The following is a 15,992-nucleotide window of genomic DNA, read 5'->3' as shown; positions in this document are numbered from 1 at the left end:
GAAAACAATACAAAAATTCTATATTCGCCCTTATACCTATTAAGAAGATTTTGTTTCGACTTGAATTATATTCATAGAGTAGTACATCTTCATCTGTTATCACGAATAGAAAAACAGATGAACCCTGCATTGACTGAAATAGTAGATACTATTATATTTTTTTACTATCGATTAATAAATAGTCGATAGTTCACAACGCCAACCATAGACAGTGTAGATATGGAGTGTACCTTCAATTTTTTTTCCATGTTTTAACCACAAAGTATTTTTAACTGATATAAAAATATAAATATACTAATCATAATGACAAATAAAGAAGTTAAACCTGGTGATGGAATTCGGTCATTACGAACTAGTAACTTATTTCGTGCAGTTAATTTTGAACTCTATGCTAAGCCCGTAAAACCTGATTGATATAACAGTATTTTAAAACATACATTTTACACGTGATTTTTAGAATATGGTAATTATGGGGTTGGGGTTAACTGCTCTAGCAGGTTGTTTAGGATATATTGCATACATGAGACATAAATATGAAAGCTTAGGGTATTATGGAGCACTAAAAGAAGACGGCAGCGAAGAGTTTCTAAAAAAGAAATCCAAGTGGGATTAATGTTAGTATATTGTTTTAGATTATTGAAAACTATAATTGTTAGGAATGTTGTAAAAGGCCAATACAAAGGAAATAAATAGCTTTTACGATTCTCATTATTGGCCAGTTACACTAAAAAATTTTGATACAAAACAAAGTAATAGTACCATAGACATTAACTTAAAAAAAAACAGGTAAAGGTATAAATTCAAAGTAAAATATATTCCTTTAGAATTTTTGTGTTTAATTTCAATATAACATAACATTAATAAAATATGTAACTTATAGTTTTAGTGTAGTAATTGCTTCAGCTTAACCCAAACAAAAGCTGTAATCATACTAAAGGTGTCCACGATGATAAGGATCATATATATATTTATCAGTCAAGATTCTAGTTCCTTCAGTAACAGTTACTTGCCGATTATCATTCACACCATTAATTAAACGATTATCAATCGCAACAAGTCTGTTATCATTTATAAGAGTCCTACTACTGTCCTGGACTAATATTCTATTAGGTTCTACCACATTTACAACTAGCCTTGGATCGTTTATTACTACTCTGGTTCCATCTGGTAATAGTGCTCTATTATCTGGTATCATGTGAGTTGCTTCTGTCAATAATCTTGAGGCATCATGTGTGTTGTCCGGCTGTAGCATTCTCATTGAATCAGGTTGCAAAAGACGTGTATCTAAAATGGCGACAATATTATTTACAAAAATAGTCCAACATCCTGTGAAAACTAAACTAACATAGTTTTATAAAAACTTAAAATCTCCCTATGAAAGTACACTAGTGGAACAATTACTGTTATGAAAAGTAAAAGTATGTCTAATGCCTCTGAAAGATAAGATGTCAAAGTAACAATCATCATACTATAAAGTCTCATTTTTTCAATACTTTTTATAAGGTAGTCTGATAATTAACATCTTCAATTGCCAAACACATGGTAGGTGGCAAACCCATATACAAAACTATAGCAGTTTGGTATAGTTTTATAGGCGTACAATTTATCATACTACCTTAAAAATAATAACACCCAACTGTTACATCTCTTATCTGTCAAACCAACCACGATCGATTTCATTTTATTACAGTTTTATACAGTTTAGGCCAGTTTTATTACCTATAGTAGTGTACCTTTGTAGAAAAAAATCAGTTTTTATAAAATAACATTAGTTTGAAGGTCTAGGACTACAAAATAATGTGTTAACTTTTCAATTACCAGATTGGGTAAGCCTGTTATTATGATCGATAACAATTTGTTGCGGAGGCTGAGTTTGCTGTTGCGGATGTTGCATTAACACTGGTTGTGAATTATATTTAATATCTATGTATTTAGTTTCTTTTTCTTGACTATATTTATTAGCATTTGTATGTACTTTCATATGGGTATTCAATGTACTAGATTGTGAAAATGCTTTGCCACAGGTCACACATACATATGGCCTCTCCCCAGAATGTACACGCATATGTCGAAGTAAAATAGTATTGACAGTGAAGCCTCTGTTACAAATGGTGCAAACATATGGCCTTTCACCTGTATGATTTCTCATATGATACTTAAGTTTCATTACTGTCGTGAACCTAAAAATGTTATTCAGTTTATTTAGCCCTATAAATATTGATATATTAATGCAATACATATGTCCAAAATAAAAAGAAATTACCTTTTTAAGCATACATTACATTCAATAGGTTTGTCAGTTCCATGTAACCTTTTATGACTTGTTAAATCACCAGACTGTCTAAAAGCTTTTCCACAAAAGTCACATACAAATGGCCTTTCATTTGTGTGGGTACGCATGTGTATTTTAAGACTAGCTTTAGATACATAACCATTTTTGCAGATCTCACATTTAAATGGCCTTTCTCCTAAAATTAAAGGACATATACAATTTGGTCTAATTTTAAGCATAATAAAGTTAATTTTACTTTACCTGTATGTGTTCTTAAATGCAAATCAAGATTAAATCTTTGTGGAAAACATTTTCCACATATATTACAAACAAAAGGTCGATCCCCTGAATGCTGTTTAATATGGATTGAAAGAGATTCAGCATTTGGAAATTCTGTTCTGCAATAATCACAAATGTGTTTTAACAACCCTGGATCGCCCTCTTTTTTCTCATGTATCTTCATATGTTTTAGCAAACTATTTTCAGCAAAACACCCTTTGTTACAAATTTTACATACAAATGGCTTTTCACCTGTGTGTCTAAAAATATACTTATTTGTAATAATAACAATATTACTATGATAAAACTTGCTAAATACCGCATTAAATGTCTCTGTAATAATGTAGGATGTATAAATCGTTTTTTACAAATTGCACATTCATGGGGTTTTTCTTCTTCAGGAATGTGCGTCCTCATATGATTATTTAAAAAATTCTCTTCAGTAAAACTTCTAGGGCATTGTTTACATTTGAATGGACGATCTTCTATATGAGTGCGTAAATGTTTGCGAAAGGCTTTGAAGTTTAAAAATTGTTTTTTACACACATTACAGGTATGAGCTGGACGTTTCCTTACACCTACAATAGAATTAGTGAGCAGCTAAACATATTATGTAGGAATGGGTACCATTTTTATCTGTCTCTTTAGAACATAGTTTTCTTTTTCTATCCTTATTTTTTTGGAGTTTGACTATTTTTAATAATTGTTTCTGTGCTACTAACTTTTCATTATTCTCAGTATTGCCATTTTGAGAAAAAATTGTTATCTCTTCATTGAAATCATCAGGTTCACTATCACTAGAAGAACTATTGCCGTTAAGTGAATCTAGAAGTAATGAGTCACTGAAAGACACAGTACTTTGAATAGAATCTTCCCTTTTAGGCGCTAATTTAATTGTAGGTTTTCCCAAATATTGGCGTAAATTTGTATCTGATTGTTCACATAGTTGTTTAAAGGAAAATGCTCTGCTAATTTGTAAAATACATTGAAGACAAACTAATGGAGGTAGACCATCTTCATTAATTACCTAAAAAATATATTTGATGATTTTCAAAATAAAAGTGGCATATACAAAAATATTTAAAATACATACATATCCAAATTATTAAAAATTAAAAATTTTATAATATAGTAAAATATCAGTAAATTCTACCTGAACATTAGTAAAGTTCATGAGCATATCAGCAATAGTCATATTTTGCCCTGTTGATTCGTCCGGTACAAAGACAGATCTCATTTCATCATTTTCTGTCAAACAAGTTCTACAAAGTTTATTTAAGTCAATTTGGATTACTGCATCAGGCTTAATGTCCTCCATTCAAACACTTATTTGAAAACAATCAAAACATAAACACAACAAAAGATGCACAATTACAGTAAATAAAATGGCGAAAACAGATTCTTCCACTGGTCGATTGTGTGGGAATTCTGTTTCGTGTAGTCACTCAAACTAAATGTTGCAGGTATATGTCCCTTATGTATATTGCTTTTAAGGTTGAATTTTGAACAATATTTTATTGACCGCTTGTGATGTACCACAGCCTAGACAGGACAGTACTCGATTATTTCTTATTTTAATATTGTTTTCATTTAATACCATTGAAATTGTTTTTCTCAATAACAAAGCAAATATTCATTTTGTAAACTTGTTATTATGTCTTGAATATAATATTTTTCAAAGATAGGCCATCAAATGGAAAATTGTATAGGTAATCAAAAATAGGACACTGAAGTGTATATGCTTAATTTAATTTTTAATATGATTATGACAATTAATTTACTATAGGTTCAAATTAATGCCATATATTTTAGCATTATATTTATATTAACTTTTTTAATAACTTAATACTTCAATTAAGAATTTTCATATTTAAAAAAAAAACAAGTATTAACTTAAAAAGCCTTAATTATTTGTTAAAAATGTACGAAATTATAATTCTTGGATTTCTAACATTTTATATATTTAATACTCTTAGAAAACAAAAGATTTATACATATAACAACAAAGACTCTGGAGTATTTTCTCATTACATTTGAAAGCAATTTAAAAATCAGTTACTCTTCCCTTTCTTTCCCAATCACCATATCTAGTAGGTTCTGGACCTTTAGGGCCTCCAATTTCTCCAGTATGAGGATTTGTACTGTTCGGCCATGGTTCTAAAGGTTCTTTTTCTTCATAAGGGTGTTTAGCTAATGGTTCATCTAATTTACCTATCGGAGTTTTTTCTCGAAGTTTTTTTTTAAATTCTTCCATCCGCGGACTGAGTTTTTCGTTGGATGAATAATAAACACAACATATATCTGTAATATATTCAATAAATTAACCTCAATATAAACCAAAAACAAATCTTACTTTTAGGTATATAGTTTAGTATTTTTATTAGTTTAAAATGTCTCAAATAATAATTTGAAGATATAATATTCATTTTAAAAACGTTTTTGTAAAATATTTATTTGTGTGTGCGACTTTTCTTCTTTTCAGGTTAACTTTCAATATCTTCTTATAATTCAAGGATTTTTTAAAGTTTTATATAAATAAAAGATCGTAAGACTAACTATAAGTTCAAGATAGGTTAACTATAGTAAAATGAGACATATAAAACATTGATGAAATGTAAATATATTTTAATTTTGAAAATATTCATTTTACCCAAGTGAAGTTAGATATATGGAGTTAGAAAAGAAATAGCGCGAAAACGTATAAGTCAAATAAGATTTAATTTTATTTGTAAACATTACTTTAATGATAATGGATATAAGTTCTCAAGGGAATAAAACTCTTTCGATTGCATCATCTCAGAACTTAACGGCGGACATAAAAAAACTAGAGAAGTTGTTTGAAGATGTTGGAATAGTCATAGATTTCAGATCTGAGAAAGGTACATCTTTAAAACAGGAACCGGCATTAATTGTCAGAGATTTAATAAAATATTTTGATAATGAAAATATATATCAATTAAACTGTTATATAAGAACAATGAGAATTATATGTAAAAAGGAGAAACACTGCAAGAAGTTTTTATTACCAACAGAACTAAGAAAGGATAACAACACAAAATTAAACATATTTCAAGACTGCCTATTTCGGTAAGTAATTAAAGGCAATTTTTTAATGTATGGTACAGTTTGTTATTTTTAAGGATATTTTTAAAAGTTCCTTGTCTTCAACATGACATTATCAATATTTTGTTGGAATCATTAACTTTAGTTGCAATGGATGAAACTCAGGATACATCATGGTTAAGGAATCTTTTAAAACCTCTGAGATATCTACCAGAGATTAAAAACAGCAAAGAGTTAACCAAGAAGCTGTTAGATATCGTAGAGATATCAACACTTACTTGTCAACTTGAAATTTTAGATGTTCTTCCACAAATAATTCTAGATAGTGACTGTGCCATTGCAGCTAAACAACTTATTTCATTATTGGATACTAATGATGAACTATCTGGAGCCATAATTGATTGTTTAAATGCGCTAAAATTAGAATGTGATGTTCGATATCAAATTCAGGATAGAATATTAGCAGTAATATTAGCTGGAGCTTCATTAAAAATATTTCCTGTCCTGGTGCAGTTTTTGTTAAATGATACTAAATCCCCAGATTTAGTTTCGTTACTGTTTAAAATTAAAAATGCTTTGAATAATATAATAAATTCCAATGAGGATAATGAGCAGGTAGAATCTAGGAAAATTGTAATATTTAATAATTTACAAATGTTAACTATGTCTCAGAAAGCAATATATGATGGTTGGTTAATTACTATAACCAATATTAAATCGCCAAATGATCATAAGCCAATAGATTTGTTAATAATGTTTATGTTACATTATATTTCTGATGCTCGTAAACGAGTAATTGAGGGTATATTTAGGAAACGTGTTAGCATGGGACTTTTCAAAATAGAGCTTTTGGAACAGGCTTTTACAAAATATTTGGTGCACCAATTACTAAAAGACTATATACATTCAATCATTGAAATTGGATCTTGTCTTATGAAAGCATCACAAGATCCTCTCTTTTCAAACATCCTTACACTGGAACTGTCTATAGGGGAGAAATAATTTCCTCCTTGATTTCATTAACAGCTTATGCAGATCCATTTGTTATCAACAGTACTTTGAGATTGCTATTATTGCTTGCCACAAAGGAGAAGAACAAAATGCAGATGCATGTTGCTTTATTAATGCAATTGTTGGAAAAGCTTGATTGTCTGGATTTAAAGAATGTGAAAATTGTATTTGATATACTGTGTATTTTAACATGCGAAAATTCTCAGGATTCTTTATCAGGTTTCAAAAACGAGATTCACATATTTATTCGTAAGCTGTTATCAAGTTCTGAACGAACTGTCAAACATAGAGGCATCATAAGTGCTCTGGTCATGGTTAAGCATATGGCTTCTGTCGATCCTGACCTAGATACGAGTTGCTCGATAGATGAATCATTATCCATAATAGATATTCCAGAAAATAATGCGAAAGAAGCAGCTTTCTTAGTTGAACTGATCAATACTTGTACCGGAAACTGTCCTGAATTGTTAGGGTTGTTTTACGATCAATTAGCGTCTATATTGGCGAGCCCATATTATTTCGATAAATATTTCTTGTATTGGTTATATGATACCTCTACGAGTCATTTTAAAGAACTTTTTATAACAGACACTGTACCTGATTCAAAGAATGATTTCACTTTTACTATGCAATATGCGAGCTGCGATTCGGAAGAGATGTTTCCATTAGCTGTAGATATTGCCAGTTATACAATTTGGAAAAAAAGTGATACGATATTGCTCTTAGCTCCTTTTTTTCGAGTTGTAAGGTTATTACACTCTAGACAACATAATGAAAATCTTTCGACGCTAGACGATTTATTAATATGTGGAATAGTTTTACCTGATGTGAGTGATCCGGAAACTTTGGATTTTGAAGGTACCAAACAAGTGGTTGATTGTCTTTTCCATAGTGCCAACTGGATTAGGGAATTAATTAGTGCATTTGTTACGCAAAAGAATGTAACGACACAACTCAGAGTTGTACAAAGACTGAAGGATTTAATTCATATAGAAGAAAAAATTAACAATTTTTTAAATTATGTTCCAGGCCATAATTTGCCAGTTAGCTATTTTGAGTCTCTAATGAACACAAGTAAACAAGTAGTTAAAGCAGAAGTTCAAAGTAACAAGAATCCCCGAAAGAAGCTAAAATCGAGTTCTATTATAAATGAAACTGCAGCTACAACTGCTGGTACTCAGCCTGCTTCGAAGCCCAGAAAAGGCACCAAAGCCTCTAAAGTGCCTACTTCTAAAATTCAATACAGAGAAATTGATACAGATGTAATTATTTTAATGAAGTATCCGCTAATTATAGATAATGAAGAACGACATAATTCATCGCAATCGATATCTTTAAACCTTGAGGAGGTGAAGTTTTTGCTGGAGGATTTCAAAACTAAAATATCAATACTGACTGAGAATAGAGATATTAGTTTACGGCACTTGAATGACGTCATTCCTGAACATTTTATTAAGGACTCGGTTCACATATTTCCATATATCAATGATTATTTGGATGTTATAGTTAAACATATTGGATATTTAATGAAAAACATGGATGATCGTCAAGATTTACCTAGTTGGTTTACAGAAGAGGCTTTAAATGTGAAGTTATGTTTCGGATATTTGTTAAATATATTCTATTTGGTTTTTAAATGGCCGGGATTTCAAATGAGTTCAAATTTGGATTTACTAAAACAACTATTAAAGGCTTTAACTTCAAAAAATAGCCAAGCAGTATATTCTGTTGGTAAATTAATAACTGATTTTGTTCTGAGGTTGGGAATGTATACTAAAGAATGTTCACATTTAAGCCAAGCAGTACATTTAATTAGAACTATGGAGGTGATGTATCAAATTGTAATGCCCAACGAGGAAATTAAAAAGAAGATGGCCAAAACTGCCGAAATATTATTAAACAGAAGATGGTACTCTTATGATGGGAATTTGGATAAAGGAAAAGAATGCAATGAAAATATAAATATATTAATTAGAATTTCTTTATGCACTTTCAATGTCAAGAAGACTTATGGCTTAGTGGAAACCATCAGAGCGCAAGTTGAAGATCTTACTTCCAATACTGATTGTCTTACATCACTCATGGCGATAAATAAACAGAATTTTCATGTTTTTTACTTAGGATTATGTAATGTTTTATTAGAAAGTGTTAAAACTGAAGTACATCACTTAACCAATAAGCAACATTTAGAGTTATGGAACAATGTAGCGCACACCATGCAAAGCCTGAAGGAAATTGCGAAATCTATAGAGACGAGAGCTAATTTGGTGTGTTTCTTAAAGAAATCAGTGGCAATACTAAAAGTATTTCTCAGTCACGGAGTACCAATTCTTGAGATAATGCTAAAAAATAAACCTACAGAAGTGTCAGGAATATTTCGAACGCTTCAGGAGAGTACACGATATTTACATTCTTTATGTTGTGAATCGAAAGTGAATAAAGATGCTAGAGTGGTAACATATATTCCAGCTTTTAGACATATTTTAGAATCACTGGTATATCGTGTAAAAGCAGCATTAGTGGCAAATAACCTATCAGAGGTGTTCATTTTGGGATCTTTGAAAAATAAACGTTTGGATGGCAAAGAGTTATCTCAAGAATCGGAGTCATCGTCTACCGGTGATGCTGATGACACTTACGAACATTTACCTAGTGATAACGAAGATATTAGCATTATAGTGGACGAAAGTACTGTTGATACGGAATCCCATAACAGTGAGGTTTATAATTAATATTTTATTGTGCGATATTAATATTTATTTAATTTTGTTGAGTTATTTTATTTTTATTAACCTAAATATATAATAGGTTGAGGAAAAAGTAGTTTTATTTTCTTTCCATATTTGTCAAGGACAATTTACCCATATGTATTTCGAACACTAATAAATGATGTGACATCTTAATCCATTACTTTTTTTCAATGTTCTGATAATATCTGACTTAAACTTCAGGGACGAAAATTCAAGTGATTTTTGTAAACCTTTTTGAAGCCAGTTTTACATCATTAAAATAATTTTGTAGAGTGAAACAAAAGGTACGTGGAGGTCATACATACACAACATCAAAACTCCCCAGCCAACCTTTCTCAATATTTGTTAATATGTCAAATATAATTATGTGTTGATTGCGATTATAAATCATACGATAAAATAACTAGTAGTTTAGGATATGTATAATAAAACATTGAATCAATGTTCTATTTTTCATTTTATTTTAAAATTATCAATTGTTTTAGTGACGCTTTGACGAAGTTACTCAATTTTCAGATTTTTTAAAATCAAATTTTGAGTACAATTTTAACGACGAATAATAGATAAAATTAAAAAGAACTTATTCAGAATGGGTAACAGATGTTGGCTAACAATTTTTGATACTCGGTTGTGATATGCAGTTGATTAAATAGGTTCACTTTATAGGATTAAATACGGCCTAAATTTCAGGGAGGAAAATTCAACCAAGTGATCGCTCTGAAAATGCACATGTAATGATTGAAAAACTTCGTCTAATTTTAATCAATATACACGGCTTCACACAACTATCAATTTTAAAATATCGACTAATATCAACTGTTATTAATATAACGTTATATAAATGAAAGCAATTAAATAATCTAGTTTACAGGATTAAGGGGTGGGCACAATAATAAAACGTACGTGATTTATTATATAATTTTATGCATTTCAGTAAATATGATCTGATGGTATACAAATTAGGATGTCCTAAACGCCATTACTTATTGTGATTTAATTTCTCAATTATCATTCAATCCCATTTTGATCCAAATTGAAAGTGAATATTCGACTATCATTTTGTATAAATTCTTATTAAATATTTTTTAAAATAAATTTGTAACAAATTACTTTTTGTGACGATTTGGTGAATGAAAAAATTACACTCAGAAATGTCTTTTGTTGATTTGGTACTATACTATTGACAGAACCTTATTTCATTGAAAGTCATAAATGAACTAGTTTATTAGATTAGTGGGTTGGTCCATTGAAGAATAAATATAAATTTTTTTCTATGTAATGTATACATTCTTAATTTCTTTTTCTTGGCTATATTTATTACCCTTTATATGTACTTTCATATGGGCATTCAATGCACTAGATTGCAAAAATGCTTTAGCAGAGGTCACACATAAATATGACCTCTATCCAGTATATATACGCATATGACGAAGTAGAATAGTATTGACAGTGAAGCTCCTGTTACAAATGGTGCAAACATATGGCCTTTCACCTGTATGATTTCTCATGTGATATTTAAGTTTCATTACTGTCGTGAATCTAAAAACGTTACTCAGTTTATTTACTGCTATATATTTTGAAATATTAATGCAATACATATGATGAATACATTGAATACATGAATGAAAAGACATTACCTTTTTAAGCATACATTACATTCGATGGGTTTGTCAGTTCCATGTAATCTCTTGTGACTTGTTAAATCACCAGATTGTCTAAACGCTTTTCCGCAAACGTCACAAGCGAATGGCCTTTCGTTTGTGTGGGTGCGCATGTGTGTTTTAAGACTAGCTTTAGATACATAACCATTTTTGCAGATCTCACATTTAAATGGCCTTTCTCCTAAAATGAAATTACATATAAAGTTTGGTCTAATTTTAAATGTAATAAAATTAAATTTGGTTTACCTGTATGTGTTCTTAAATGCAAATCAAGATTAAATCTTTGTGGAAAACACTTCCCACATATATTACAAACAAAAGGCCGATCCCCAGAGTGCTCTTTAATATGTATTGAAAGGGATTCAGCATTTGGAAACTCTGTTCTGCAATAATCACAGAGATGTTTTAACAACCCTGGATCACCATCTTTTTTCTCATGTATCTTCATATGTTTTAGCAAACTATTTTCAGCAAAACATCCTTTGTTGCAAATTTTGCATACAAATGGCTTTTCGCCCTTGTGTCTAAAAATGTACTTAATTGAAACAATAACAATATTACTGCGATAAAACTAGTTAAATACCGCATTAAATGTCTCTGTAATAAAGTAGGATGTATAAAGCGTTTTTTACAAATTGCACATTCATGGGGTTTTTCTTCTTCAGGAATGTGAGTCTTCATATGACTATTTAAAAACTTTACTTCAGTAAAACTTCTAGAGCATTCTTTACATTTGAATGGACAATCTTCTATATGAGTGTGTAAATGTTTGCTAAAGGCTTTGAAATTTAAAAATTGTTTTTTACACACATTACAGGTATGAGCTGAACAATTACTTACACCTACAATAAAAGCAGTGAGCAGCTGAACATATTATGTAGAAAAGTATACCATTTTTATCTGTCTCTTTAGAACACAGTTTTTTTTCTCTATCCTTATTATTTTGCAGTTTGACTATTTTTAATAATTGTTTCTGTGCTATTAACTTCTCATTATTCTCATTATTACCATCTTGAGAAATTTTTTTTATTTCTTCATTAAAATCATCAGGTTCACTATCAATCGAAGAACTGTTGCCATTAAGTGAATCTAGAAGTAATGAGTCACTGAAAGATACATCTTCCCTTTTAGGCTCAATTTTAATTGTAGGTTTTTCCAAATATTGGCGTAAATTTATATCTGATTGTTCACATAATTGTTTAAAGGAAAATGCTTTACTAATTTGTAAAATACATTGAAGACAAACTAATGAAGGAAGACCATCTTCATTATTTATCTAAAAATATATATTTAATGATTTTTAAAATAAAAGCGGTATACACAAAAAGATTTAAAATATACAAATGTATTTAAATTCAGCTATATATCCAAAATATTTAAAATTATAAATTTTATAGTATAATACAATATCAGTAAATTCTACCTGAACATTAGTAAAGTTCATAAGCATATCAGCAATAGTCATGTTTTGCTCTGTTGATTCGTCCGGTACAAAGACAGATTTCATTTCATCATTTTCTGTCAAACAAGTTCTACAAAGTTTATTTAAGTCAATTTGGATTACTGAATCAGGCTTAATGTTCTCCATTCAAACAATTACTTGATTAAAATAAAAACACAACAAAAGATGCACAAGTACAGTAAATAAATTGGCGAAAACAGATTCTTCCACTGGTCGGTTGTGTGAACATTCTGTTTCATGTAGTCGCGCAAATTTAATGATTAATTCTGGAGAATCCTATCGGTATTAGAAAATCTTCCGTAGTATACGCCTGATTATTCGACGTTGCCATTTGTAAACAACCGAGAGGTTGAATATTTATTTTCATTTTTGCTTTTAAAATTAAATGCATTTATAAAATATTAAATAACTTAGTCATAGTAAATAAGTTTAATATAATTGGCAGTAAATTTTGTTAAATTTGAAGTTGAGCTTTAGGTGAGATTTTAGGTTAATTTGTTAATTCCTGAATCTCTATATTATATCTATATTATTCTCTTTAATGTGTACGAATAATTTACAAGAACTATAACTTTGGTTTGTCATTATAGTGTTTATGTACTGATAAATAATTGCAAATTGTTTTATTTTCTCTTTTTTCTATTTAAAATTATTTTAAAATGAAAGATGTTTATAAAAAGTTTTTCAAATTACATTTTTTATATTACAGGGGACGAAAAATACATAAAAAATTTAACTTGGGTCTCAACAGAAATGTTAGTTTCTATGCATAGAAAAAATGTTAGGTTATAATTTAACTTATATTATATTCAGCAAATATACGTATAATTTTTTACTACTGGCAATGATGCAAACTCATAGCGCAGACTCCAGAACTAAATTCTTCTCAAAATAACGCTGCAGGCCTTTGTCCCTTATGTATATTATTTGTAAGGTTGATTTTCGAACGATATTTTATTGAACACTTGTGATATACCCCAGCCTATACAGGACTGTACTCAATTATTTCTATAAAAATTATATAGTAATTTTTTTTAATACCACTATAGTTTTTTTAACAACAAAGTAAATATGCATTTTATAAACTTGTTATTATGTCTATGAATAATATTTTTTACAGATAGGTCATCGAATTGCAAATTTGTATAGATAATCAAAAATAGAACACTGAAATGCATATGCTTAATTTAATTTTTAACTAATATTTTTAATATCAATAGTATGATTATTTTATTATAAGTTTATATTGACACCATATATTTTAGTATCGATATTAATATTATCTTTTTAAATAACTTAGTGCTTTTTAATAACTTAATAATTTATACATATAACAACATATACTTTAGAGTAATGTGGTAATGTAAGTTGTATTAAATTTTATTTTCTTTTAATATTACTGTAGTTGTCTTTTTAATAACAAAGTGAATATGCATGTTGGTAAACTTGTTATTATGTCTGGAATATAATATCTTTTGAAGATTGATGTAAAACATAAAAGCTATGCTCTGGTTATGGTTAAACACATGGCTTCCGTTGATCCTGATCTAGACACGTGTTGATCGATAGATGAATCATTATCCATAATAGATATTTCAGAAAATAATGCTTATACATGTTCACTGGTTTCTCCGTCTATTGTGGACCGATTTTCAAATTTTTTTTTATTCGAAATAGTGCATTTCCGAGTTGATCCCATTGGAACTAAGTCAGGATTTGATGGTGGAGTCTGTGGAAATCGAGGGAAACCCTCAAATTGTGTATAACGAGATTGCTGAGCTAATGTGACTGAAGACACAACTCCTCAACGATTAAGAGTTAGAATATATTTTTTTTATATTATGGGGACGCGCAGACATCTAATTATATACTGTGTCATATACACAAAATTAAATTACCAACAAAACCAATCTAATTTGTTGCTCGCACCGACTTCAAAGTGATCAGTTGGTAGTGGTTAAAATAATATTGTAAATAGATAAATAGCTATAGGTAAGTATAAATTGTGTGTATATTGTAGAATATAAAATACGTGTAGTAGATAGGTTAAATAAGGTTTTTGTTTATTTTTATTTAGTTATTACGATTATTATGTACATATTTTATTTTAAAATGCTTTTTTTTGTGTTAAATGTCTAAGTTTGATTATTTTTTTACTTTTTTTAAACATATTTTAAAGTCTCCTTTTACCATCTAGGGGTTTATCTGGACTGGACCCACAGTTTAACCTGGGCTCAGAACAACGGTCCTCAGCATTAAGCCTACCGATTGGCAAGTGACCAACTTTAGAAATCATCCCAGAAGACATCCGGTCTTACCCAGCCTGGTTACTGACGCGACTGGGATCATTTTCCTTGTCGGATTTTACACTCTTGTCAGGACAATCACAAATTTTAAACAATCACAAACATAAATTTACGATCATGTCCCAGCAGGATTCGACCCCGCGGCTATCGCAACAGTAGGAGGACCGTCCTATCGCCTTTACCACGGCGCCACCAAGCCGGCATTTTTTACTTTTTATTGAGTTCCTTTTGTTTTAAGTCGGTTCATCTTTTTTGTTAAAAATATTTTACTTGACTTTTGACGATCTTAATAGGCAAATAAAAATAGTATTTTATATTTAACGTGTAACCAAAGTTGGTTAATATGGTCCATTATTGATAGAAAGTTATTTAAATGAAAGTCATAACTGAACTAGTTCATAAGATTTATGGGTGGGCCCATTGAACGAATAATATAAAATGTTATGTAATGTATAAATTCTTAATAAATCTAACATAATATTTAAATTATGGAACAATAGACGTCATTATTTGTGGCGAGTTAAAGTCTATCCCTCTTGGAACCAAAGCTATAGAAAGTTTGCTAATTAATTCTATTTCAGTGATATGGTATTATTATTTTCGTGTAAAAAAGAAAGTATCATTAATCGATTTAGCTTATGTTTCTTTTCTTATTTAAGTATGCAAATAGGTTGATGGTATATATTAAAACAGATGTTTTTATTTTAATGTGGCAGTCAAAAATATATATTTCGGATTTTTCTTTAATCATGTTATGCAATATATATTTTTTGGAAATGTTCCCTTGAATGAAAAAATCTATAATACACGGTAATCTTATTGTTTCATATTGCATATAATTATATGGGCTAAGTACAGAAACCTCACAGTCTAAGATTTAAATAAGAAAATCGTTTTATGAACCAGTCCTTATCAAAAGCCAAATTTTAAACTACATATGAATGCAAACGGGGTGGACTAGAAGGAAATTTATTGAAAATGGACCTGAAAGAAAAAATATATTTTTTAATATTTTAACAATGGAAAGTTAAACATAATATTTGGTGAATATTGAATCATCAATATGACGCCCTTGGCGGTTGCGAAACTCTTCCAATCGGTTATGAGAGTTTCGGAAAACATTTATAAGCATTTCTGTGAAGACACTGATTTCATATCCTGCTTAATGTTCAGCTTCCATTGCTGCAA

General features: G+C 29.6%; 5 protein-coding genes across 6 annotated transcripts; 3 read left to right on the top strand and 2 right to left on the bottom strand.

Moving 5' to 3' along the window:
* Positions 1–198: 198 nt before the first annotated feature.
* On the top strand, positions 199–1,056 carry LOC143192580 (small integral membrane protein 8). Of its 2 annotated transcripts, XM_076398000.1 has the most exons (3): positions 199–399; positions 458–614; positions 881–1,056. In XM_076398000.1, the coding sequence occupies exons 1-2, from the start codon at positions 304–306 to the stop codon at positions 611–613; spliced, it is 252 nt and encodes an 83-aa protein (XP_076254115.1). In that variant the 5' UTR covers positions 199–303; the 3' UTR covers position 614; positions 881–1,056. The 2 variants fall into 2 exon arrangements, with proteins under 2 accessions (XP_076254115.1, XP_076254114.1); XM_076397999.1 differs by lacking the exon at positions 881–1,056 and having other exon boundaries at positions 458–879.
* On the bottom strand, positions 816–12,779 carry LOC143193694 (uncharacterized). The gene is made up of 14 exons (XM_076400009.1): positions 12,637–12,779; positions 12,460–12,568; positions 11,928–12,312; positions 11,620–11,878; positions 11,283–11,560; positions 11,013–11,217; positions 10,782–10,914; positions 3,705–3,863; positions 3,179–3,578; positions 2,871–3,129; positions 2,534–2,811; positions 2,264–2,468; positions 1,819–2,180; positions 816–1,284 (listed from the first exon to the last, which is right to left on the bottom strand). The coding sequence occupies exons 1-14, from the start codon at positions 12,735–12,737 to the stop codon at positions 932–934; spliced, it is 3,486 nt and encodes a 1,161-aa protein (XP_076256124.1). The 5' UTR covers positions 12,738–12,779; the 3' UTR covers positions 816–931.
* LOC143192579 (succinate dehydrogenase assembly factor 4, mitochondrial) lies at positions 4,440–5,062 on the bottom strand. The gene is made up of 2 exons (XM_076397997.1): positions 4,905–5,062; positions 4,440–4,852 (listed from the first exon to the last, which is right to left on the bottom strand). The coding sequence occupies exons 1-2, from the start codon at positions 4,975–4,977 to the stop codon at positions 4,596–4,598; spliced, it is 330 nt and encodes a 109-aa protein (XP_076254112.1). The 5' UTR covers positions 4,978–5,062; the 3' UTR covers positions 4,440–4,595.
* On the top strand, positions 5,147–6,616 carry LOC143192576 (Fanconi anemia group D2 protein). Its single transcript, XM_076397994.1, has 2 exons — positions 5,147–5,638; positions 5,692–6,616. The coding sequence occupies exons 1-2, from the start codon at positions 5,295–5,297 to the stop codon at positions 6,614–6,616; spliced, it is 1,269 nt and encodes a 422-aa protein (XP_076254109.1). The 5' UTR covers positions 5,147–5,294.
* LOC143192575 (Fanconi anemia complementation group D2) lies at positions 6,715–9,445 on the top strand. The gene has a single exon (XM_076397993.1). The coding sequence runs from the start codon at positions 6,715–6,717 to the stop codon at positions 9,355–9,357; it is 2,643 nt and encodes an 880-aa protein (XP_076254108.1). The 3' UTR covers positions 9,358–9,445.
* Positions 12,780–15,992: the final 3,213 nt, after the last annotated feature.

Source organism: Rhynchophorus ferrugineus, unplaced genomic scaffold (assembly GCF_030347505.1).
Source record: "Rhynchophorus ferrugineus isolate W39M unplaced genomic scaffold, kcgeb_rfMv2 rfM3, whole genome shotgun sequence".
Lineage (NCBI taxonomy): Eukaryota > Metazoa > Arthropoda > Insecta > Coleoptera > Curculionidae > Rhynchophorus > Rhynchophorus ferrugineus.
The sequence above is the reverse complement of the archived record's forward strand: the minus strand, read 5'-3'. Positions and strand labels throughout refer to the sequence as shown.